This window comes from Oreochromis aureus, linkage group 7 (genome assembly GCF_013358895.1).
Source record: "Oreochromis aureus strain Israel breed Guangdong linkage group 7, ZZ_aureus, whole genome shotgun sequence".
Lineage (NCBI taxonomy): Eukaryota > Metazoa > Chordata > Actinopteri > Cichliformes > Cichlidae > Oreochromis > Oreochromis aureus.
Window position 1 is genome coordinate 58,095,282 of NC_052948.1, and position 27,825 is coordinate 58,123,106.

At 37.8% G+C, this 27,825-nt stretch overlaps 1 protein-coding gene across 3 annotated transcripts; it reads right to left on the reverse strand.

The window, feature by feature from the left end:
* Nucleotides 1-81: 81 nt before the first annotated feature.
* On the reverse strand, nt 82-27,825 carry il34 (interleukin 34). 3 transcript variants are annotated; one of them, XM_039615426.1, is made up of 8 exons: nt 26,827-26,955; nt 23,732-23,987; nt 11,760-11,863; nt 11,228-11,305; nt 10,996-11,073; nt 8,713-8,820; nt 4,142-4,325; nt 82-3,342 (listed from the first exon to the last, which is right to left on the reverse strand). In XM_039615426.1, the coding sequence occupies exons 2-8, from the start codon at nt 23,766-23,768 to the stop codon at nt 3,284-3,286; spliced, it is 648 nt and encodes a 215-aa protein (XP_039471360.1). In that variant the 5' UTR covers nt 23,769-23,987; nt 26,827-26,955; the 3' UTR covers nt 82-3,283. The 3 variants fall into 3 exon arrangements, with proteins under 3 accessions (XP_039471360.1, XP_031590092.1, XP_039471359.1); XM_031734232.2 differs by lacking the exon at nt 26,827-26,955 and adding an exon at nt 27,607-27,825 and having other exon boundaries at nt 83-3,342; XM_039615425.1 differs by having other exon boundaries at nt 83-3,342; nt 26,812-27,146.

Consider the following 27,825-nt stretch of genomic DNA (forward strand, 5'->3'; position numbering starts at 1 on the left):
ATATATATATATATATATATATATATATATATATATATATATATATATATATATATATATATATATATATATATATATATATATATATATATATATATATATATATATATATATATTTTAGTTTAAGTTAAATTCTTTCATGTTTGATTTCAACAAACAGTATCCTTTAATATAACAAGCTTAAAGGGAAGGATAATGACTGCTCCTAGCTGGTACAATAAACCAGTTCTTTTTTGCAATGTTTGCACAGGCATTTCAAGTGTGTTTTTGAAACTGTTAACATTGCTAATGATAATAAATACATTCAGCCCTAACGTAATAAAGGGGATATGGGAATGTTGCACCATAAACTGACTGAACCAGTATGTTGGGATTTGAAAGCAATGAACGCTGTGCATGGAAAGTATAATGAGGAAAAACAACAGTCTAAGGAAAACAGTGGCACATGACGGGGTGAGCAGATAGTGTTCGGTAAGTGACCGTGCCAAACAGTGTCAAAGGCTGACCCCACCCTTCTTGCTGTAACATTATGAAACGCTGCTCTTTTTAACTGCTTGAAACTTGTGCATTAAAGAACTGCATTATATCAGTTCAAATGGTAATGCTTTTCTCAGCATTGTCTCAAAGCAGGTTTAAGGTTTGCCTTCTATACTTCAGGGGAGAACCTGTTAACATAGTGAGTTAGTTAATGAGATTAAACCTCTTTAAAGGAAGTCTATTTGTATTTATAAAGTTTAAGTTTCCTAAATAAGCCAAATATGCCTCACAAATCATTGAAATTACTACCAGAATGCCTGCTGTTTTTTTCTACTGTTATGTTTCTTTTATGTTTCTGTATGTCTCAAGATTTCTTTCGAACACCTAGCCTCAACTTAACGTCACCATCATCAATAATTAAATGAAGCATGTACAACAGAATGCAGAAATCTCAGACTAAACATAAAAAAGGACAGTTTTACTCAAACAACAAGAAAATATGAAGGATGCTTTCAATCCTGATAAGAACAAATGACCTTTAGGTAACTCCCTTTAACTTCTGCTCACCCTTGCCTTGAGTAGTTAAATGTGTTGAATGGCCGAGTTTAAAAATATGGCTATGGCAGCTGAAATTAATTGATGGTTGTGAGCTGAAAATATTAGCATAAGCTGCTTCGTTTTAATGGCTTGCTGTTTTGCTTACTTTTCTGTTCATTTTACCTCATCCAGCTGGGGGTTTTTTTCGACCGAACTGCAGTTTGGCTGATAATAAGAGATAAGAAAAATTCCACAGAGATGTGCTCCAGTGTGGGAAAAAAAAAACTATGCAACCCATTACAGTTGCCTTGACATAGCAGGTGCTCACCTTTCTCAGTCCAGATGTTAAGCATTTACTGTATTGAAGTGTACATGTTCACATCCAAGCCCCTGGTTAGTTAGCAATTTTGAGAATCAGAGTTAATTATTACCAAAGAAGAGGTTAGGGTGTGAACATTTAAGCGTGTAACAAGCTAGATTTCTGGGTATTAAGACACCCTGAAGAAAGCTGAAACTGCACTTCTTTTTACTTCACTACTTTTGTCCACTACTGTGTTTGAATATCTGTGTAGAGGGCCTTTAAGTGAATCTTCACTGGCACTCCAAACAGAAATACCAGCTGCTGAGGTAACCACAGAACTGTTGTTTTATGTGCACTATGCCTACCATAAAAGTTTTTTTTCAGTCAGTAATCATATAGTTGCACATGTAGAATAGAATCTCTAAGTCCAAAACTCCACTGAAGAAGCACCATAACACTATTTGTGAACTTTGAAATGCATCTTGAAGCTTGTTCCCGTGTGTAAAGGTTTAAACTCTAAGTGATATTGCATGAAAACCTTGTTGACTTGCCTACATTTTCCTTTTTTTTTTTTTTACATATTTCCAGTGCTTATCAGCCAAAAGTCTAACTTCTGTAGTAAACTGTAAACTGTTTCTCTTTGCCTTACCTTCTCCTAACCTTGCCTCGATTTGAATCGTTTAAGGGGTAACTCTTAACTCTGACAGAAAGAAAATGGCAGGGGAACCTGATATTAAATCTCAGTATGGATGTGTTGAAAATGATTTGAATGCTGAGAACAATCCCACAAGATTTCTAATGTTGCAACTACACTGAGCTGAATTTTACATTTCGGTTTTGCAACTGTCTTTGTGTGCATTTCCAACATGTTCATAGTTAAAGTTCTGTGAGGGGTAACTCAAGATAATGGACAATAGACAGAAGTGTAAATTATTATTACTATTATTATTTTTACTATTATTATTACTATTATTTTTATAGAATATAACTTAACTATGGGGCAAATAACATCTGACTGTGATGTAACTTCATATTTAAAATGCTAACAATCATTTGAGCTTTGTTTAACTAGTAAGTCCTCAAATTATTTAATAGTTGCCTCGTGAAAAAAAACATAAGAGATCTACAGCAAGTGTAAAATGCATAGGTTGGATGGAGGGAGATTAATGCATTTTCCAATCTCATTCTTTGCATAATAAAAATATAGAAAAAAATACATATAATGGAGCCAAAATGAGCACACATTTTTCAACAGCCTTGGCTAAGCAGTCTGGGCAGCTGTATAAAAATATACAGTCAACAACTGTAGAATAAAACCAGTAGTTATCAGTTTGCATTTACGCTTGGAGTTCATATACACTGCTCCTGCTTTAGCACACTGATGTTCAAAAGAGGCGAATTCTGGCAAATGTACAAAGTCAGCTGAAGTTTCCCAATCTGTCCTTGGCCTCTGAGGTGAACCACACAAGCCCGCAGGAGCACACTTTTTGAGCAGTGGTTTGGCAAAGCTGCAGGTGAGCATTAACCCTTTGTTTAGAAAGAATCCACCTTAGATAAAATATTGACCACACATCAGTTCAGTCGCTATTTGTGAACATGAGCAAATCTGATCCAAAAACGCTATAATCTTAATCTGAGAGGATGACAAGAGATAATGAGCTGGCATTTTTACTCAAAATTTCATTTGATGTCATTTAACAAAAAGCCTTTAGGTTCACAAAGGTTTGAGAGATATTATGTCTTTAATTTTCATCTGCTTTGACACACAGAGTTGGAATTGTGAGGGCAAAGTCTGGATAATCTTAGCTCTATATAGCAGATTTGGAAAAGACTTATTGATGTTCACAAATCAGGTCTGAACTCTCGTTTCAGTGTGTATTGTCCTTTTACCCATCTCCCTATAGCTCAAGGGAAATAATAATACTAATCCCTAATCACTAGGGACAATGTGACTCCGCTTGTGTCTTCTCAGCTTTCAGGCTGCATGTCTTTCTTCCTGCCTTTCCGCCAATGGGAAACTTCACAGTCTGAAAAACAAATGAGAAGAGAAACTCATTTAGGCGTTTACACATTAGCTTTCCTCATGTTTTATTGCCACATAATCAGTATAACACTATAACTTCTCTTTCAGGCAAGTGAAAGATCATGCCAGAACAGATCCGAGACCCTTTTGAAACAAATCCCTTTTGGAGTTGTGTCATCCGGTGAAAAACTCTGCCTCTCGTGCTGTTTTGTCAGGTGGTTTTAACGTTGTTGCTGATGCGAGTCTTAAAACAAAAGTTAAATGCAAACCGTGTTTTTCTGTGTGCGTGTGTGTGCTTAATCATTTCACTTTATGAAAATCTTGAGACACAGTTCATCCAGATGGTTTGGCAAAGGCTGCAGGACAACTCAGAGCATCAAAAGTTTGGCTAGGCGTTCCAGGCAGGACACTTACATAACACAGTGGTGCTAGAACCCAAAAAATAATGTGTGTATACTGTCATGATTCCCAACCACAGCCTTCTTATAAGACGTCTAATTTGACACTTGCTTCCTTGCTGGAAAGTCTACGTTACTGAAAAATGTACTTCCACTCTATCATCCCTGAGTTTCATAAAATATTTAGTCCTGTATGACAGGAAACATCTGCAAACCTTAGCTAATCCAAAATCTGAAAAACAAATGCTGATGCCTCTTTAACATCAAGACTGACATTATGTAATGAGCTGTTTGGGGAGTTTATATCCGACATCATCTTAACGAAATGAACCCACTTAAAAGCTGACATGGGATGGTTCTTAAACAAATTACAGCCTACAGTGTCATTTCCTCTCTTATACTTACAGTCTTCCTGAACGTCTGCGTTGGAAAAGCATTCACTGAAGAGGCAGTACATGGTGCGGCACAAGTTGTCCAAGAGAGACTTTGGAGTAGCAAATCGCCAACTAGACTCTGGCATGTTTTCAGGTTTTTCCGTTAAACTATCCCAAATGTCGTGGATTTTTTCTGGAAGGTCCTCCTGGAAGACCTGAACACACCAAACACAAACACATAGCCAGTCAGTTAGCCTAAATGTTTGCAAATCAAAAAATAGGGATCAATAAGGCGTTATTAGAATAAAATCTCTTCTATCTTAGAATGTGAGACTGGCAGCTATAAAGTCTGTATACACTTACGTGACCTGATAAAATAGTACAAAAGCTTACTTGACAAACTAAAAAGAGTAAGATTGATCACCATAAATCGCATCTTTTCCACATTATCCCTGCTGAAGCGAGATCGATCAACTGTAGACCAGACAACAAACGACGGAGGCCCAGAAAAGTGCAATCAAACGATGAGTTTATTGACAACGGAGAACAACCGTCAGCATATGGCTTATTTGCTCTGACAAAATACACTGAGTTCTGGTTTTATAGCATAGAGGATCACACCCCACATACACGCCAATACAGGTCAAAAATACATTATGTCCAGTCATTGTTTACAGACAAGGGTACATCTTGTACATCTCTAATAACTATAAACAGACATATAACTTCTTTTGATAACACCTTCCTTTTAAGGTAATAACTTCAAGCTTCAGGGCCTCTAAGGGCTAATAATGGACCTCGTCATCAATCACTAAGTAGACTGAATTGGCGAGGTCTCAAATAAGAAGCAGAAGACACTTGGGCCTTCGCTCAGGCCTGCTACTAGATTTATGTGTATTGTAAGCATGCATGCAATTAACCTGCTATGTTCTCATCTTCCCTCAACATGTATCACCTGGACACTCTCACCAGTGAAGCTTAAAACCCTCTTGGATAGAACATCAACTCTAAACAAGCACAGTTATGCATTGTGTATAGAATGAACTCTACCTGTGAATAGAATGAACGTGATGACAAACATATTCAATGCAATATGAACCCTGTAAACAATATTACTGATAAAATAATACTATAGAACATGTTATTAATGCATTTATCATAAGGCAGAGTATATGGCAGCAAGAAAAGAATCTCTAAATCCCAACACTGCATTTCCATTCAGAGAAAGCCAGCAACTGCTTTTAATTCATATTATAGCCAGCTGTCCAGGTTGACCTTTTGTCTCCCAAAGCTTCATTTCACACACTTCACATCTGTCCACACCAGCCTTGCACCCACCCAAGGTCTCAGGGTGATTAGAGTTTTGAGGCTCTGGTATCTAATCTACGCTTTGCTCTGAGCGCAAACCTAAAATTAACCAACTGTGTGGATTCCTTTAAAAGGAAACTCGAACCCGTCCTTTTACACCGACTTGTGGAAAACAAATTCACTTGGTCTGCCAGTTATGTATTTATTGAGTATCCTGAATTTTAACTTTTTGTATTCTGTTTAACACCAACTTCACTTATTTAGCAGTTTTTAAATTTTAAAGCTTTTGGACTGGTAATTATTAAGATCGGATCTTCAAATTTTACAATGCTTGGATATAACAGGAAGCTAATTAATGGAAAATATAAACTATTGGGTTAACTAGTAATTGTGAAAGGATTAAAATTAAATATAAATATACCCACAGTAGTAAGAGTGACTTTCAGCCCTAACCCTAACCCTTACAGGAGAAAGTTCATTCAATTATTATAGTGGTCAGCTATAATGGCAAAGCCATTATCCAGCAATGATCAGGACTAGACTTTCAAAGTCTGCTTGTTCAGTCATTTTCAGTCCAGACCCTGTTCAAGAAATGTCAAAGATAGCACACTCTGACTGGCCTAACACAGCATTTATGCACCAGCAAGATGATTCCCAAAGATCTATTAACTGAAAAGCCTGGGATATGAAGTGTGTCCTTAAAGAAAGTAGACTTGACAAGCGTTGGACAAAAGAAGAAGTGACAGGCCTAAAGAGCTGTCTACAGCAGACAAACATTATCTGAAAGGACAGGTGGACAGACCAAACAGGTCAGAGAAGAGCAGATGAGATGCATCCTGACAACGTGCAATCAGCTCTATTTTATGCCGTATTAAGGCGTAATTCAACCCCCAGTTATATCGGGGTTTACCAGTTTATAACGTATGTATGCAGGTTAAGTCACAAACATAGTTAAGTTTCTTACTGAAGCATGATCAGGAATCCTAACATCTATCAGCATGTCTGTAAGAGATTTTATGTTTAATGCCACCTTACAGTTTCTCTCATTTTCATTTGATTGACTGATGTGTGTGATGGACCAAAAAAAACATTAGCCCCCTAGGAAGACATGATATAGCTTTTGGAAACCTTATTTACTGGTTTTGTTATAATAATTCTTTTGGCATACTGGTGTGGAAATATTTTAAGTTTAAAAACCTTTATTTCACCTTAGTCAATGGTTTTTGCTACCTCTAAATTGAAGTGAGGGGAAAAAAGCCCAACTGTAACGTGGAGATTTTCTTCCCTACTGACCTCCAGAGAGATGTTAGGATTTCTGATCATGCTTCAGAAAAAAACTTATGTTTGTAATAGAGTAACCTGTAATGTTTTAAGCTGGTTGGGAGGTTAAATTACAGCTGAAGATCACATAAAACAGTGCTGATCGCATCTTGTCGGCATGCAAGCTGATTGCACCACTTTGTCCGTACACCGAACATGAAAAGAAAAAAATAAAACACAGAGAGGGTAATGTCAGACTTCAGCTTGTTGGTCGAATGAACCACCAGTGCACCTGACTCAAATAGGCTCTCCTACACAGTTCTCTACAAGCTAACAGGTGGATTTTCCCATTTCAGTGGAGCCAGCAAACAATGAAGAACCACTGACTGCTTTAAAGATAGAGAGTGAAAATATATCCTTGTTAGACCTCTCTGCATCGAATCATATCTGTTATTAATCTCTGTCTCTCTTCCACAGCATGTCTTTCATCCTGTTTTCCTTCTTTCACCCCAACCGGTCGCAGCAGATGGCCGCCCCTCCCTGAGCCTGGTTCTGCCGGAGGTTTCTTCCTGTTAAAGGGAGTTTTTCCTTCCCACTGTCGCCAAAGTGCTTGCTCATAGGGGTCATATGATTGTTGGGTTTTCTCTGTATTTATTATTGTGCTATCTACTGTACAAAATAAAGCGCCTTGAGGCGACTTTTGTTGTGATTTGGCGCTATATAAATAAAATTGAATTGAATTGAATTGAATAGTTATATTTTCTTCCTTATATTTTTTAACATAAAACTCATTGCTACAACCAAGGAAGTGCAAAGTGACCCCCTAGACTGTTTTTTAGGTTTAGTTTCCTTGGTTTCTGTCACTAGATAGCTAACATAACCACTTTACGGAAGGGAAACAGCGATGAAAGGCTGAGGTATGCCAGATTGCACAAGGACTGGAATCAGCCCAGATCTTTTGGAGTAATGAATCCAAATGTGACATTATTGGTTCAAATCGTCACCAATGCATACAGAGGAGATCAGCAGAGAGGTACAACAGTGAGTGTCTACGGTCATCTGTAAAACACAGTGGAGGCTCTGTCATGGTTGGATTTCAGCCAGTGGTGTTGGAGATCTTGTTAAAATTGTTTTTGAGATTTTGATCCAAATTTGATTTTGATTTTTTGAGATTTTGATGGAATACCATCTTGAAAGCATCTGATTGGTAGATTTTTCAGCATCAAAAAATAATCCCAAACACACTGCCAGAGCATACCTGGACAGAAAAACACACTGTGAAACTCTTTTAGCCATGGATTCGTCTCCCAGGATTTAATGTTATTGAAGCCAGAAAACAGAAGAACAGGCAGCCAAAATCCAAAGAAGGCTTTGAATAAATAAGCTTTAAATAAAGGTGGTCATACCAAACAATTTTTTGGAGCTCATTAGAATTATACAAACCCAGTTTTTGTCTTATATACTGCATTTCAATGTATATTTACTCATGTTTCAATAGGTTGGTGCACCTATTTTCCATTTTCCTACCCAATATAATGAAATGTGGGTGGTTTGGGGCTTATGTAAGGTCCAAGAATAAAAATATGATACTGGAAAATATGACAGGTCACCTTTAAACCTCCTTCTGTACCAAATGTTCCATTTTACTCAGTCAAGAGGACAAGAGAAAATGGTGGACAAGGAGAGGAACAGGATGTAACTATGTTCACAGACTTGGTCAGATTTCTTCACCTACTGTCTGCTGCAACTCAAAGCCACAAGGCTTAATAGGAAGTATATCTGCTGTGCTGCTGCGGCTAATGGGGATGTTAACTAAACTAAACTTACAGGCAGGACAGATATAGAAATTCATCTAAATTGCCAGATGTTTAGTAAGCTGTCTAAACAGAATAAACAGGCCTGGAATGTTTACTTTTGACTAAACACTACAACATAGAACAGACCCAGGTTCTAAATATTAACAAATACAATCAAAGCAACATTATTAACGAACACCAACTGTAGCTCTGGTACGCATGCTGTATAGAAACTTACCTGAGCAGGATGTGACTGCATAAAGACTGCCTGAGCATCCTTGAAGCGTCTTTCCAACTCGGCTGTGTAAGGACGTGAAGGATGTCTCGTTGGCAAAACCCAGAGGATCTAAAAATTCAACTTGACTTTAGTTTATACAGCATTAAAGGTGTTGATTTGTTCAGCAGGGAAATGTTAGCAAAATCAAAAATGTTAAGTATTTCCCAAAAGCTTCTTTCAAAGTGCATAAAGTGTTTAAAATAAAATAATTAAATGCTACACAGTGTTAAGGGAAAATGTAACCAGTTATTATGAACTATTATTACCGGAACACTATCAGTGTTATTTATAAGAGATTCACAAAATGAACTAGCAGTCCAAAGATTCATAGATTAGAATCTCCAAGGCTCTGGGCAAACCTTTAAACACACAGTAGTACTGAGGTAGCAAGGCTGGTGAGGTAGGACTAATCACTAGTTCAACACACCTGAAAGGGTGCCCATTATGTCCATGGTTTACATATAAAATAAAATAAAAAATTTAAAGTGCTAACTAAAACAAAAACAGATCCACCAGCCAAAGCCACTGCCACTCTGACAGTGCTTGTAGAAACTGGATCCCCTCCAAACGTAAAAGCATCGAAGCCCTGAACAGGAACAGGTGGTGTTGAGCTTTCAGTTTTATAGCACAGTAGGCAAGAGGTGGACAGTGTTTTCCCACAGAAGGTTTAGTTCATGTTACTCAAGCACAAAATCTTTCCAAATTTTCCTAAACATTTCATAATTGTATGAATGTCATGTGGGTAACAAAGCAGCCTGAAGGGGTTTGATAAGGGTGGTTGCAAGGGTGGTAACCTGAGCGGCATGTACAGGCATGCAGCAAAAGACTGAACCAAAAATTCTGCTTAAATGACAGGGTGTGTTGGATTGATGTTGTGAGAGAAGTTTGTCATGTGAACCTGATAAAAAGTCAAGGTCTCAGATGGACTGTCTGAGCTAGCTTGCAAAGTTAAAGCTCATTTGTGCTTCCAATGGGTCGGCATGATGTAAACTTCATCATCTGCTCTTCTAATCGAGGATCAGCCAAAAATCTGTCCCGGACCACAAGCGCATACTGCACATGCCCCACAAAAACGATATTGATGCTTGTTTGCATTGTACGTGTTATGGTTGCTGAATTTGATTTTTTTAAATTAAAAAGTTCTACAGCCAAGTCTGTGTGTAGTCACTTGTCTTTCTGTGTTCAGCGTAAGCAGCAATTGATATGCCAGTTCACTGAACAGCATGCTGAAAAAGAAGACCGTGAGCTGTCTGTGGTCCTGAAATATGAATAAAATGGCGTGAAATTCACAGATTTCATTTATTTCATGGATGTTTCTTTGGCATGACATGAAGCCTTTTATACTCAGTGTGGAGATATTTTACTGATATTTTCTGTTCACCACTAAGAGGTGGAAGTTGCCTCTTTTACTTTGTCCTGACAGTATGTTTGTTTCAAACAACAAGCACACATTCTCATGTAATCTGGACTTTAAGCTTTTTCCACATCTCAAGCTACACTGCTATGTAGCTAAACAGGATGGCACCAGGTTTTCCAGGCTCTGCATCCCCTTCACATGTCAGTCATGTGAACCTTTGCTCGCACTGGTAGTTTCTTTAACCGCTTTCCATCAAAGTTAGAATCAGCTCAACCTGGCACCCACCCAGTTTCTGCAGCCAATTCTTATTTTGCCTGCCGAAGCCACAAATCAAAATTGCATTGGCATTCTTTGGTCTCTAGTCACCACATGACTGCCTTGATTCGGTGCTATGAGTTACCTCAGGGTAGAAAAATCTGTTTTCCTTTTGTGTGTTTATTTTTTCAGCAGCCCGCCTTCTCAGCCATAAAGTTAACTTAGGAAAACTAAATTATCTTGAAGGCCCCTCTCGCCCCTCCTCTGACATGTACAAGAACAAGTTACCGAAAAGACTATGGGCATGAATACATTTTATAAAAGAAACAGGGGTATAAATAATTCCAAAGCAAAAAGTTTTATATCCCTGCAGCATTACTGTAAATTGAGACTAACTAGAGCGTCATGCATTTGTCTACACCCAATTAAATGTCTAATTAGTTTAATGGGCTGTAAACATGGGTGTTTAGGTATGAGATTTGGCATGTGTGGCTCAATTCCCACTGAAAAACGATGGCCCCAGCAGTCTCTCATCAGCTCTTCTTAGACAAACCAAATGATATACCAGACATCCGCATTTCAGAGCAACCAGCAACACAAACAGGTTCCACTAGTAACAGCTCTGTTCTTACCTTTTTTAAAACACCTTGATACACTTGAAACCACAGCCTCTGGAGAACCAGCTCATTCAACCCCTCTGTTCTTAACCTCTGATGAAGGAAAAAGAGGAAAAAGACAAACTCATCACATCACCATTCAGACACAGACTTTATTAGGAAGACCTTCTATAGGAAGACCTTCAACTTTTAATTAAAGAAAGTCAAAAGATTCATATAGAAAACAGAGGTTGTCTTATGACTTTACCATTCTGCTGATATTTGACAGTCTAAATATTTCCCGATTATGAACCTTGATGGTGTACTCGATGGGGAAGTTGTGTTTCTGTAAAGGAAAGAAAAAGCGAGAGACAAAAATTACCACACATAGATTTTGCAACTCAACTTACTTCTTTTATGTTTCATAGAAATTTACTATTTGACCTGACACATGGTAGAAATTTAGATTTTAGATTTTAGATGTTTTTGCCCACATAGGGAAGATATAAATGGTCTAATTACGTCCCCATGCGGGTCAGTCACTTGATAAATAATCTGTTTACCTATGTTTTGTTTAAAAAAACTTGCTAATTTACATTGCAGCATTTTTGTCATGCACATACAAGTTCTGAGCCCACATGGATTTAGATGCCAGTGATATCAAGTTTCATTATGGGAACTGTAAGAACACGTTTTTTGGAGTTTGTCCCAAATTAGGAAGAAGTCAGAATAATTACATTTTCCTCTAAACCCTGCATCACTGACCCCACACCACATGCCTGCAGACATCAGTGTCTCACCATGTACTGTCGTCTGTGGCTGAGGCTGTCGTTGATCGTCCTCAGTGGTGTGCACATACTGGAGTGCGTTGGGGCCATCAGAACGGGAGCTATCAAAAACAGGCCTATGAAAACAAGAGTGACACAGCACGAGATTAACTGTACAGTTAATTTCTTTACAACGCCCTTTCACAGGGCTCTGCTGAAATTCTTCAGATGCAGTTTGTATGCGTCAAATTTAAAGCGAGGCTAATATAGATCAGAAGAGGACTGCATGTGCAATATTTTTGTGCATGTGCGTATGTTTCTCTGCTCCCAGTGTGACTCTTTTACATGATCAGTTAACATTTAAATTTTAACAGAGGAAGTTAAATATCTTAGAGAGCACATCAAGAAGATGAGTAACACACTGAGATGCTGTATACATGTAGCTATTTTCAGAATTATTAGAAACTCACTCTGTGACAAAGTATCAGGCATGTGTTTTCATACATGTGATACTTCGTTCTGTCAACATATGTGTCGCCTGTTGGTCTCAAGTTAAAACAAAGAGCTTACTTAATAGGCTCATGTGGTATTGGACTGGAAACCACAATGCTATCACCACTGTGATATCTTAGACAACACCAAAGATGTTACATTTTCAGGATCTAAACTAGTACTCAGATGTTTGTTTTTAAAACAGTTCACACTGATGCACATGCACCATTAAACCAATCTGCACAACTCTGCTCAAAACAGATGAGAATAGCATCAAGGCCAGCCACCCTTTTCATTTAAGCCCATTTCTTTTCATATCATGCAAAAGAATGGATTAATATAAATAACTGCACATTCAGCATTAACGAGGTCTAGATTTTTTCCTACCTTTTATCACCCAGATTTATTATATTTTCATCATTTGATGGGATAATCTGGTTATTTCATTCTTTGTTTTCTAACTTAGGAAAATAACACAAACAAAACGTCATATGTACTGATTGTCTATAGTTAGAGTTTTGGTTATGGTTGGAGTTAGGGATCCTCATCAATGACAACTGTGTGTGCCTGAGAAAGGGTCTGAGCAGATGGGAATTAGACTGGTAGCAAAACCTGGTATAAGGTATCCTTTCATTTATGAGATTATTGTTTTTGTCCATGTCCTGACAACAACAACAACAACAACAATACTACTAATAATAATAATACTAACACAAATATAATAACAATAATCATCATCATCATCATCATAATAATAACACAAATATAATAACAACAACAACAATAATAATAATAATAATAATAATAATAATAATAATGAAACAAACTAACTAATACTGTGTAGGGTATAATAATTACCATCTTACTACAATGACCATGGCATATGTATTTCTGTTGCTTAACTGCTCCTAGTTTAATTAAATATAAACTGCATAGGGTACCAGAAATATCAACATCTACACATATTTTTAAAATTACTTTTATGAAACTCAGGTACTTGCGAGTTATATGTCTTATGTGTAGTGGCTAATGTCAAAAAGCATGACAAAATTACGTCTACATTACATATATGTGTACGCTGTTGTCTGTAAATAAATTGTGCTAAACATTTTTAGTGCAGTGGCTCTTTGGGGGTCGCTGCAATGTGTTGTCATGGATATCTCTAAACACGTGTTAATCATACAGTGATGCTAATAGTGCTCGTAACGTATTACTTTGTCTTATGTAATGAATATGTTGTTTGCGAAGAAGAAGAACAATAAATATATGTTTTATTATTCATAAAAAATGAACATACTTGTTTGTCTTTTTTTTTTTTTTTACATGAATCAAAATCAACTTTGGCCTTAGTGGTTTTAAACTAGTAGGACTTCTAAGACAGTAGATGTTTGGATGTCATAATACCAATATGACAGCTGTAAAAGCTCCAATTAGTTGTGGAGCAAAGTGTACTCTGTCATGTCACTTGGTTGAGTAATACTTTATAACTCTAAAATCACATGATCTGATACACTGATGAATATACGCAGCATACCTGAATGGCGACACTGTCATAAGAGTCTACAGTCACGTCATATATTCAAAGCCTTTAATGAACACAGCTGTTTTTATACATCCATCTTCATTTATAGCCTCAGCGTGAACGGTTGGGTCACCTGTTTAGAAAGCCACTTTCATGAGAAAGGCAAACAACTTAACTCTCAGCACAGGGTCGCATTTTAGCCACGATTTAAGAAAGTTCACAGGGCAGCCAACAGCAAGGAACAGACAAGATGATTAGTCTTAATAACATGGTGAGCGTGGCCCCACTGCAAAGAGGCAGCCTGTTTTAAGTCTGTACAGTATGTTCTTGGTCACAGGGTAAAGACAAATACAAATTAGCATACCTCTTGTTAAATATGTACAAAAGGACAGTGTTGGTTTAACAAATTACAAAGTAACAGGTTACTGTAATAGGATGAATACAGACATATAATGGAGGATTTAAGTGAGACACTACAGTCAAGGTACTTGCTTTGTGGGGATGATGCATTGTTGTTTTAAACATGTAAACCTTCAATGATTTTCTATAGCTTAGGGGATAATCCAGTCCTAAAAGGTTTCACAGAAAGGCAAATGCAACTTTACTGTAAAACTATTTGAAAAAACAGCACTTGAAGGCACTCCTTAAATCTTGGTTTTACTAGACTTAAACTTATTTTAGTGAGTAAGGTTATTCTTTCCATGTGATCTTCCAGCTTGTTCTCTTGTACAGCTTCAAAACAAATATTTTTTTATTTTTTATCCATCTGATAGCTGTTAAAAAAGCCCCCCGGGTAAATGAAAACTTACACCTTCTGGTGATCATAAAGGAAAGGTCCCAAGGTCTCTTAGGAAATGATTTATCTAGTTTGTCTTAGCATGTTTTGTGTGAACCTCTACTCGGGTTATTCTGCAAGAAAAAAAAAAGGTGACTTTCTCTACTGTCAGAGATTAAAATGAAGTTCTCAAAATCTGACATATTCTATGAAAAGAACCATATGGATGCTTGACTCCACTGCATGTGCATGCGTTTGTGCATGTGCCAGTTCCAGAATCTTCTCTCAGTCTCAAATCCTTTCAAGGTACAATGCTCAGGAAAAGAAATGAGGCATATAAAAGCCACATACTACAGAATTCCTTTGGCTTGAATAATCACACCTGCATCCTTTAAACTCTATTCAGACAGTTGTTGAGTACGTCATCATTGTCCTTGCGCTTTCCTTCTAAATGACTTAGAAGAGGGTGTACATGGTTCATAAAATGTGCTCCTGTATCTGAACCTACATGTCAACACATGTTGGTGCTATTCACAAGGGAATGCTTGTGTTCTGCCTGTGTGTGTGAAACTCATTGGATTAATTTCTACTGTTTCATTTTTGGCTAGTGTAGTACCCTGCTGACTTTAAGATTTAGTTTCACTCTGTTGGCTCTGAATCCAAAATGAATACACAGCTATTGATCAAAACAGGTTTGCCTTACAGTAGCAGACAGTAGAAACCCAGCAGGTTGTGTAATGTGAGTGGTCCCCTAAATGAACTCCATTCACTGCAAACACTATTAAAGCATTACCAGACTAATGCCTGAAGTACCTTTTGCTGTTTAGAGACACTTTATTACTTTGCTCCTTGGACCACAATATTCTCCACATGTGTCATCCATCACAGAACATCAGGTTTGTATGCAAAACTAATGCTTGTGCTTATGTACTTATGGTCTAAAAAAAGAAGTTATTATGGACTATTATCATTTTTAAGACAACTTAAAGTCGATTCCTCCTTGTTTGTTCTGTTACAGTAAATTACTGTAAATTTAACAAAGTTTATGCTCCACTTCTACCAATTATCACTTTCTACTCGAATGTTTAAGTACATTCGAGTCGAACACAGACCATTTTTATGGAACTGTTCATAGTCTCTTAATGATAGTGTAGTAAATGATATCTGACTGCAAGCATAGGTGACAACAGGCAGTGCATTCAATGTAAAAGCCTTAACAAGACTTACTAACTGTTACATTAATAGCTTTTTACAATAAAGCAATTTTTAATATTTTAAATGCTCATTTATTTTCAAAACCACACCAACTGGGAAAAAAACAGCACAAACTATCATTTCAATGAGCAAGAAGACATAAATGAGTGCTGCACTTCTAGGTGATGAAATTCAAACCCACCATTGTTAGCCCACCATTAAATTACCAATAAATTAGACTGAACCCCCCTTAAGGCAGTTCTACGCTCTATTTGGGGCCTTTTTATTTGACTTTGCTGAAATCAGAATTTACCAATAAGTTTGCAGTTACCAGCTTGAGAGATGACAATATCCCACTGAAATCCATGCACTAAAATGAAGTGTAATAATGGAAATATCCAAACTGAGACAGGTTATCAGACTAAAACTGTCATCACTTACGTCATTGCTTTTCCCGTTGATGCCATTCTAATTTGGGCCAATTAGTGAAGTCACCACTTTAGAACACAATGAACACAAGTCTCCCAGTTCATCGACAAAATTAAGCCTTACATGGGTTCAGCTGCACGGAAAGTACCATAATGCCCCTAAAATGAGTAAGCTACAGTGTAGATAAGATAAGAACTGAAACTGGAATACTGTGGCTCCCAGTGTTAGTTCCAATAAGAAAGCTCATATCACCTGATTTCCCTGATCTTGGAAAAGTACCACGATTTTGGAAAAGCATCAAGAAGGCAAATGTCTATGGTTGACACAGTGTGTTCCCAAACGTAATTTCTCAATCATCCACTTCTACTCCCACTTATCCTATTCAGTTGCTGCACAGCTGGACCCCATCAAAGAAATTCTGAAGGAAGAGGAAATAAGCTGGACCATGCCCCTGGACATCACAGCGATAAAACACAAGGACAAACATTCACACTGATATTCAAAGGCAGGTTAGAGTTTGTAAGTTTGCATGTCTTTGAATTGCGGGAAGAAACATCTGTGAACACACAATGAGAGGTTTCAAAAGCAAAAGGCCTGAGCTGAACCCAGGAACTTCCTACTTTAAGCGATACAGCAGTTTATTATGAGAACTTTAATGAGTCAGCGTTTAAGATAAAGAACTACTTATAGACAAACAACAACTCCACTCTTTGTTAAAGGCTCTTTAGTTATACGAGTTGGTAGATTGCCTAATCAAATGTAATGAACAAAGCAAAATCAATTATTACCAAGAACGCTAAAGTGAAGTACTGAAAACATTTACCAAATCTTCTCCAGGTTAGTATAATCTTTAAATATAAAAAGTCTTTATTGTAAAAAATACTTTCTTTTTTCATCTTGATGTTTTTGCTTTCATTTTTTAATGGAAGTTGTTTGAGCCATTACAGGTTGAAGCTTCAGCTTCACCTTTTTTGGACCATATAATTATAGACTGTCAATATTGTTGGTTTTTGTTATCTATTCATTTCTGAGAAAGGTGCTGTCTGTTTATGTGTGGGTCACACCTACAGTGTCTTTGAGTTAAACAGCAAGCAACAGTTGTCTTTGTGATATTGCGTGTATCCTTCTACCCCATTACTGAGGCATGTATGTGTTTTTTCCTACTTCCTTGTTTCTCATGGCCCCCAGCTTTCACTGTTCTTGACACTCAATCATCACCAGCTCTGCAAGGAGCCTGCACACCTGACAGATCAAGCTCTGCAGCATTTCTACCCTGACTACTCAACTTTTTGGCACTTCATTTGTGTACTTATGCACGTAAAAGTCCAACGATTAATTTAAAGTCTATAGACCTTAGTAAATCAGAAAAACAACCCATCTTCTCTTCCGTCAACTTTCCTGGACATCTTGGCATTTCTCCATCTCGTAAGCCTCAATCAGACCTCCAATCTCCACGTAGGCCTGTTCACCACCACAAGCTGTAGCCTTTAACTTCACCAAGATATAACAAAATCTTCTTTTCAACCCTCAAATCTTGATGACCCTGAGAATACCTCACACGCAAGTCTGTGACATCATGCCCACACAAATACTAAGCAGATTGCTTAGTTTGCATGAGTTCTTTAAATTAATCAGATTCTCAGTTGCGTTCTTTTGTCTGACTTCCAGCTGTCCTTATCTACTCTGTAAAGCTTGACCTGATTTCTGTTTAAAAAAAAGAGAGAGAGAGAAAAAAACACAATATATGCTTCTGTAATCTCCTGGGATACCTCTGGATCAAGCTGTGGTGCGTTTCACAAAGTTGTAAACTTTGAGACAATCACCTCTGCTGTCAGTGACACAGTTCTCACCCAGCTTAACAGGAATGACTTCTTGTCGGTGTTTAAAGGCGTCCTGTCCAAGTCTGCGGATATGTATAATCCCAACTTTACTACAGTTAGACTCTCACTCTTACATCTATTCATCTATGTGACAATTGTGGCTTAGTTTGATCTATTTTAATAACAAAATGTACACCAAAGTTTTATATTCAGTTAAGTGTTACTGTGATGTACTCATGAGTTTTTGTTATTAATGAAATGTTTTAAAATGCTTGTAACTTCATATCATGTGAAACAAACATCTGCACTGCCTAACCTACCAAAGTGTAACTTTGCAATCCTTCAAAAGAGTTTTAACAAATCTCAGAGACTTTTAAGTGGAAAAATAAAACAATGCTATGCTAAGCTATGCCATGCCATACTAAGCTATGCTATGCTATGCTATGCTATGTTTTTAAACTCTTATACTTCCATGCATTCTGTTTGGATGAGCCAAAACCTAAATTTAAAACATACTATATCTATGACTGGACGTTTACATACATAAGCCAAAAAGTCCTGACTCCTCTGACAGAGTGCCTTGTATATTACCAAGTATAAAGCATTCCTGAGCATGAGAACTGTTAGGCTACAATCACCTTCAAGCTTCCCACAGTCATGGCCAAGGAACCCTTGAGTATTTGCTTGAGGTCTTTCCAAGTTTAAAATGTGAATGCTCCTTAATAATGGTATGCAATTAGATTGCACACTAGAAGGTTAACAGCTAACCCTTATACTAGTTTAACAGTCAGAGTCTGGTCCATTCAATCAAAACTGGCTTTTTTCCATGTTGTCAAGATCGTGGGGACATGTTTTTATATAACAATAATATTTTTTTTTTTTTCAGAGTTCTTTTAATGAACCAGCTCTCTGCACCAAAATCCCCACATTCCAGGGGCTCGGTGACCCCAGGTTTCTTCCAAAATCCTATAAACAAGCATTTTAATTAATGACAGTGCAGGCTGCCTCACAGTAAGAAGATTCTAGGTCAGGGATTCTGGGCCAGTTTACCAGCAGGTACCAGTAACCTACTGGTAACCCGGGGGCTTAAAATAAGCCAGGAGATTTAAAAAATCTAAAGGTATGACTTTCATTTTCAGTCAAAAATACAAACATTCCTCCTCCTATTAACCTGATAACACGATGCTGTAATGGGGACAGATATCGTAATGCATGACACTAGGGGTCCATCTCTTATGGTTTCAATTATAAACTGCCCACAGTCTTTTTTGTTTGTTGGTTGGTTTTGAATAATTTGTAAAGAAAGGAAAATGTTTCTGTCACTATTTGGAAGCATTATGGGGTTTAGTCAAGCAATGGGAAAGGTGTGTGCACTGTTTACCTCAGCAAAGTTGTGGCTGAAAAGGATAACACACTACCCTCTGATGTGTGCTGTGACAGCAAGTCTTCAGCTACAGTCTAGGATGAACATAAGTGTTCCTGCCACTAAAGGAATTTAAATTAACAATAATTAACTAGGATGTCAGTAAGCAAACATTCAGAGCGTGGCTAGGGTTGCACACAGTCTATATACAACCATGTTTTCATTTTCTACATCAAAACACTGAGAAACCACACAGATTTTACCAGATGTCATCTGTCCCTCTTGCAACATTCGGGTGTTTGCACTAGAAGAGGTTGAAGCACAGACTGTATATGCTGGCACTGTAAAAATACATAAAACTGGTTTAACTAGCTATCAATTCTCATAATTTCTAATAGTCAGTTAATTACAACTACAATAAGTGATATCTTCAGCAGCTTAGCCTTGAAGAATCTTTTCCTTTTAGCCGTTGTCAAACATTTGATGATGTTTATGCTTTAATAATGAAGTCTTGACAGTTCCCCATTTCTCTCTATTGCAACTCCTCCGTTTAACTGCTTTTACACAACATGAAGCTTGAAGTGTTACTACTTAAATTTTGTACTAACAATTTTTAACTGCAGCTAAACAGTACACTCAGCATCCAGGCAGACATCAATGTCTTTTCATTTTGACCAAGTACAAAATCATAGCAAACCTGAAACTTAGTGACAGCTATTTGAATAATTTATTCCGTTTTGTTAAATAAAATTACATTACAATAAGGTACCTGGAGTATTTTACTGTGATCAGGAAACATGTAAAGGTTCCCTGCACACAACACCGTGTTCTGATATTACTACAGGGACATACAAAGCCAATAGGAGACAGATGTCCGACTGCTTTGGCGATAAATTGTAGTAAATCCATCACCTGAGATCGAGTTAGAATTCGTCTGCATTTTTTTTCTAGTTGCTGTAATGCATCTAAAACCCATTTATTATAAGGACTACATATCAATTACAAGGTTGGCAGGGCAGATGAAAGCTGAACATATATCACTTGTGGTTGTAAAATGCCTGCAGGTGGTGGACATGGGCCCCAGGGTGCAAGGAAACTGAAGAGAATGGTATTCTAAAAGAAGAGCTTGACATGCATTTAGCTAGTCAGTGTATTGCTTAAAAATGCTGATGAAGCATAATCTAAAACTGGATAAATTCACCCATCTTTTTTCTTTGCTGTTGTTTTTTTTTGTGTGCCAGGAAGGATGTTCTGTTATGTATTTGTATCTAGATATGGACACATACATACATATTTATATTTAAGGTAAATGTATTCTTTTGATTTATGACTGCTCTACTTTTTAATGATAAAAACGAGTAAACCTACTTGCATGGTACTTTAAATTTGAGAATTCATCCTTATATGTTTCCTAATTTCCAGTATGATCAACAGAATCCATTTATAGATACATATGTACCAATTTACCACTTTTCTGCATTAATTTTCATGCAATTGAAACATATTTACTGGGTCTTTTATAAAATTTTGACTTTGGGCATATTCTAATGTTTTCTGCACACCTTCTCAAAGTATGCAGTTTGCTTTTGTTGATTACCAAATGACCAAAGTGGTAACAATTGTGGTTCTGACACGTGCATTCTCAGGCAATGCTCTATTTTCCAGAGACGCAATGCTTTTTTTGGTTTGCAGCAAACCCACATGAGCACTTTACAAAGGATTTCAAGGAACACCTGCAAAGTAAATCTTAGAAAAGTTTCACGATTTTCACACTTCCTCTGTAAGTTCTTCACAAGTATACATAAGTGTGAGTGTCTACATGTGACTCTCAAGCAGTGTTCGTAATTTAAGCAGTTCTCCCAAAAAAGTCAGGTCAGGTGTCAGGTTAGCCTGGGGTCATTTGCCATCTCAGCTAATCTCCTCGGCTGTCTCAGGAGTATTCATTCTCAGACAAACAAAAACAAATTGAATGTCTGACTATTTACAGGTCTTATTAACCTGATACAATACAGCCAATCTCCTCAAAATCAGGATGGTAAAATCAGGATGACCAATAGGTTTTCATAAGCATTTCTGGTAGAGAAATAGTATTTGTGAGTTAATGACTCCAGACACGTGGCCCACCCATGATGCAACCAGGATTGGGCTTTGATTGCAAGGAATGCAGTGGGTATTTGACGTTAGCATTAATCACAGATAGACAAGTTTGACATAAGGGCTGTGACCCTGAAGACCTTTTTGGTTATTGTTCACAAAAAGAAACTGACAAATAGTATTTAAAATTGATGTTGCAGTTTTTTAACCCATAACACGGGAAAAAACAGACATGAAAAGGTAAGTAGGTTTTAATAGCATTATAACCTTATGCAAGACACGCAATAATCAACAATGGCTATTTGCAACTCTATTTAGGTTTACACTGTATGCATCAGCTCACCTTTACAGCTAGCAAATGATGCTTTACATGTATACCGAGTGTATTTTACAGTCAATCAAAATATTTGCATCAGGAAATAGAAAAAAATCCAGATACAAATTCTTCAGGCATCCCAATCTAAACATTATCTCATACATCATGATGTCTGGGCACGAAATGTGTCTGGAAATGTGCCACGAAAGCAGATGAGACTGTTTGGCCACTGGGCAGAGAGCAACCTTACAATCCCCCAGCCAAATCCTGTGACATCATGTCAAATAAATGCAAATCTATGAGGGCATCGGCGATTAAATGCAAACTTGTATTTCAAATGTGGAACTGGTCACTGCCTTGCTAGTGTGCCACTACTTCCTGCAATCACCGAGTGGAACGATATGTTATAGAAACACACTGTTCTAAGTAGAGCTGGGCGATATAAGATTTTTTCATATCACGATATGTTTTTTTCATTTCAGGCGATAACGATATATATCACGATATAAGCCGGAATAACTATATTTGTAAGATTTAAATGTGCCGTTGCTCACAAGTAAAATGTGAAATAATTAGCAGCTTGTTTTAATTAAAATATTCATTTCCCATAATAAGTTCAACAGGGTAGATGTACTTAAGGAACATGAGACTTCAGTTTCAGATAAATAAAGGCAAATATTGCAAACTACACAAAAGGCAGCCGCTAAAGCGTTTAAGTTTCAAAATAGAACAAACAAAACAGACCACTAAATTGTCAATTCCACTTAGAAACAAAATATTAATTCTAAAAATAAATCTTAGTTTGTTTTACAGAAGAACAGACAAAATTGACTAACTTTTGTCATTATCAAATAAACTGAGAACTAAAAGGAAATTCTCAATCTCTCCTTGTTGTATAGCTTAGCTTTTCAAACAGTTTTAACAGTTACTTTAGTCTGACAAAAGCCCAATGACGAATTAGCGCTTTCAGTCAGAGATTGAGCATGCACCGCTTTATTGTATTTCCAGACTTGCTTTCGGCACAATTTACAGTGCGCGCTACTCTGTTTTTGGTCAGACTTGAAATAGCCGAAATACCTTCACACTTCGGAACTTCTGTGGCCCTTCCGTTCGACAAGCTCTCTGGCATTGGAACCATCATCTGTTTTTTCTTCGGTAACCTTCGCTCACGCTCTCGGTTGATTTTTCTCTAGTCGGCAAACTCATTTCCTTCATTACCCGGGCTGCACGGCTGCAAAAACAAATACACATGCGCCTTGGCGCTTGTGCTGTACGTAACAAGTCACGTGATGTGACGCTGCGGCTGTGATTGGTTCGGCTCTGAGCTACTTAATTTGGATTGGCTGTTCTTTTTGTTTTTTTAAGAGGACAAGAGAGATGAGGCCTATCGCAATAGTTTAATTTTTCTATCGAGAAAAAGTTATTTCGCAATACATATCGTTATCGTTTTATCGCCCAGCTCTAGTTCTAAGTTTCGTGGTTCTTTTGCAACACATGCCAACAAACAAACCTTAATCAAGTTCCCACACGTCAGACAAAGCACGCACACAACACCGTGCTTTAACACAGTATGAAGGCCTAAAATGAAGAAAGGCATCCTTTCTTCTACCTGCAGGTGTCTGCAGGGATTCACTCTGCTAAAAAAAAATGCAATTCTTTACCTTAGTAACTGTGATAAACCTACTCTTACTAATATTATTTGATTAAAAGATGTCATCATCCCACAAAACTCTGACCAATCATCGTCTATGAAAATAAGTGAGTCAGACCTAGAGGGAGTGAAAGAAAAACACACAACAGTAGGATACGAGCAAAGTACAAAAACAGTGAGGCCATGGTCATTTTCCCTTCTAGTTTCACTGTGTCTCATACCGTCATCGCATATCTGCACAGAAAGCCCCTCCAGCTGTCTGCAAACTTTGAACAGGAACAACTCCTTTTTTGACTCAGGAAAACACACAAAAACAAGCTCAACACACACACTTGCACATGCCTCTTACCTCCCAGCAGGCAGACTGCAGTGGACAGCTGAACCATACTCTTTGGTTTAAGTCCTCTCCTCACTCCACAGGGCTTTGAACTCAGCACAGTGAGTATGTAAAAATACACAGATAGGACGGGCCACACGCACACTGCAGTAACACTGTGGTCTGAAACTCTTGTGCCTTCAGTGGGACTCACTCCCAACTTTAGGTCCTCATTGCACTGTTGATCATCCAGATCCTTTAAATGGCTGCTGCGCTTGCTGTTGACAATCTGAAACAGGAAACAAAAAGCAGTCGAGCATTAGAAATTAAGATTTAAAACCAAAAATTACTAAATGTTTTCACATGTTTATCTGTAGTCATAAAAAGGTTTGTAGGAATGGCTTCGGGTCTTACACGCAACTTCAGTTATCTTTATGTTTCATTCATAATGTTGCTCTTTTATTCCACAATGTCACATTTTATTTCCTGATTTCCCTTTTTACTTCACACACCCCTCGTATAACCAGAAAGCAAGTTCAACAGCTGCTGCTTGGCTTAGCTTGGTGACAACTGACAGCTAGTGTAACAAGAAAATTAGCTGCTGCTCTAAACAAACAGTACACATACACATGACCTAATATCTAATATTTACTTAGCTTAGCAAAGGCTGCACACAATATCCAACTAGCTAAACAAGTTTATGATAAAGAGACAGTGCAAACAGCAGTAGTAACAATTGTTTTTAAGGAGCAACGAGGCGAAAATGTTAAAAAGAAATCTCTATAATCAGCCAATTAATCACACTGTAACACTGCACACAAGAGCTCTGAACCTACAAGAAAACTGACACTGAGTACATCTGTTTTCCCACAAGACAATGATCCCAGACAAGCCGATCAAAGCAGTTCAGTCAGAGGTCCCAACCTCAGTCCAGTATTTTACTTCCAGGAAGAATCATGAAAAGCATGAAGTGTCTGTGCAGGGAAAGCTTTTTTAGAGCAATGACAGGTTGAACTTTAAAAGTAACCAAGAGTGCCCAAAACTTTTACTTTGTTCAAAGCTATATATTAAATACTGGGATGTGTTCCAGGGCAAATGAAAGATCTGACCAACATAACCGGGAAGTTGTTTCATAGCATCTCATGGCACTCCATTCAAAAGATATTGAGATATTTTAGTCTAGATCAAAGTCCTGGACCTCACCAAGTGACTTTCACTGCCAGTTGTAAAGCTTTCCTAGCATGGCTATTTAGCCAAATGCTTGCACTGGGTTTATGTGCTTTAAAAGAGTCCAACACAATGAAGTCCGAAAGTAGTGTTTTTGTGCTGCGTCACCCCCGATCATCTCACAATGTGAAAGTTAAGCTTCTTGTAGAGGTTACAAAACTAGAGCCCTGTGTGGCAAGGATGACTAACCCACACGGCCAGCTGCTCTGTGTTTGTGGTACTTAGTCAAGTTGGTGAAAATGGAACCAAATGTAATGTCTGGGTAGATATTGCTTAACATGGTGATTCCCAAATGTATGTCAAAGCTGTGTATATATATAAAGTTATGACTGTAAATTTACATTTCTATTTCAGTCCTTTGCATAAACAAATTTTCAAACACACAGGCAAAATCTATTAGTTCAAAAATAAATAAATTAAACTGTCAAAGCAAATCCTGCTGTGTTGGCAAAGATTCCAAGTGGTGGAGTATTATTACAGTGTGACACATCAAACAACACAGAGAAAAGTCAGTAGAAACTATTTCAAATCTTCCTGACTTTTGGACTCATGTGGTCAACAGGCCTCGGCCAAAATGTATCAAGTGACAGAAGCAGCTGCCATCAATTTGCCATCAAGCAAACAGAAAGGGCCGTTAAACACTAAACATTCAATTTCCAGAGAGCACGGTATCTCAATGAGAACTCTAAGGCCATTTGTTCTGATAAGATGATGGAGGGAAATTATATGCTAAGTGGAGTTTATTTCAAAGCAGATAAAAGCTCACGCTATACCAGAGACTCTCTTGCAAAAACCAAATTACAGCCATCATTCCAGGTCCAGATGCTCATTATAAGCCTCTCTGTGAAAATAATGAAAAATTTGTTCAATTTTCTTCAAACAGAAAAGTGTGCTGTATAATTTTTGTTTGCCCTTTGGTGAGCTTTAAAGTAATAATTTTCAGAAACATTCGGGTGCTTATAAGACCGAACATACTGTCAACCAAACTCAAGCTAAAGTTTACACACTTACGCATTTACAAAAAATACACTTTCGATTTCTTACGGTACTTTGTACACACATTTGCTGCATACTGCACTTGGACAGAGGTGAACTTCATTTCAGACCACTCATAAAGCGACACCAGCATCCATGCTCAGAAATACTCGGAAAATCAGCACAAACTGCAAACAGCCATCATCACTGAAGACCAATCTCCTCATTAGCTGTTCCAATGAAAGACAAGGTTTTTCAAGAACTCCTGCGTGTGCATGTCTGATATATTAAATTAAATTCAGTATATAAATAACAGGGGTGGTGCAAGATGCCAGTTTGACACACCGGTTGAGCAAGTGCCCGTATGCCTTACAGCTCCAATGTAGTGACTCAGATTTAAGTCCCACCTGCCTCCCATTGCTGCTTTGCCGCTTTCGTAGACAGGAAAAAAATATCAGAATATTAGAAACATTTCAGGCCAAGTTTGGTAAGGCTCTATCTAATATCTTTTTTCTGTGGCTAAACACAGAGCTTCTAATCTGTAAAATCACTAATACATTTTCTCAGCATGCTTTAGCGTGTCTACTTCAGGCCTGAGAAAGGCATTAAAAGAATTTCACGGGTAACTATATTTGCGGGAATTATGCATAGTTTGAGTGTCTTTTTATAACCTTTTCCTCTCACCTTCCTCCTCATCCTTATCTTTCACAACCTGATGATAAAACCTTTGTTACATCCATTGCAGCATTCCTCAGTCTCACATCACACCTCAGTGACTTCCCTGGTGGTAAAATATGTCACCAGCATTTAGAGGATTGTGGCATTGAGCCCATCCGTTGCTTCAAATATCAACAAATTACTTAACCAACCGCTGGAAAAATAGTCAGTGCATGGCACAAAAGATAAGTCACCTTTTACTCACACACCTCTCCTGTTTGTTGCAGTGTTGAAATGTATCTGACGCAGTTATTTGTGCAGTTTAGCTGCAGGCTACTTGTGCTGTGAGGGCCCAAGCACCTCTCTGAGATCGATAAGGCTCCTCTATCCTTCACAATCTAGGCTGTGACAACTGCTGCAAGGGTTTTGAGATGTCGCCACTGATTGTATAACTCAGGCTTGTCAATACGCCCATACTGTCCCACTCTCATGTAAGATTCTCTTTTCTTTTTTTGTTTTTTAAAGACAAAGAACAAGAAAAGAAAGAAAAAAAGCACCGCTGTAGCAAGAAATACCCTCCGCACCTAACGAAACCGAAAGTAATGCCGGACAGCTCAAGGCACAGCTGCACACACGAGCACATGCAGGAACTCTCTCTCTCTCTCTCTCACACACACACACACACACACACACACACACACACTCACAGACAGTAAAACAATCACACCTTTATGTCCCAAATTGAAAGCTCAAAAGATTAAAATCTGCATCCAAGAACACGCAAATGGCACTATTCTCTCTGTGAGTGCGCTCTTTGGCATAACCATTCATAGCCCTTAAAACCCTACAACAACCACACAACTAAGTATTTAACTCTAAATGCAAATCAAAACTAATTTTACATTTAATCTTAAAATACAGTTTCAGTCCTCAAAGATGAAAATCTGCCAGAAAATCAGCGTTTTCACTTTTCACAAATGACCTCACTCCCAGGCTATCAATTTGGTCCTCACCACGTCGGCTACAATATTACGCAGGTACACACGTACCTCCAAAGTCCCTTTGCCTCGCACTCCCAGGGTGAGAAATCCTGTTCAAATGCGACGGTTGTAGTGAGCCTTTGTTAAGAAGAAAAGCTGAGCAATACGAATCCCGTCTTAATCTTGTCAGTGAAGGAAGTCCACTACTGAATTTGTCCATCCACGGAGTCCCGTTGCGCTGTCTCAGTGAGCCGCCAAGTGCGCCACAGGCTGCCGCTCCTTCGGTCA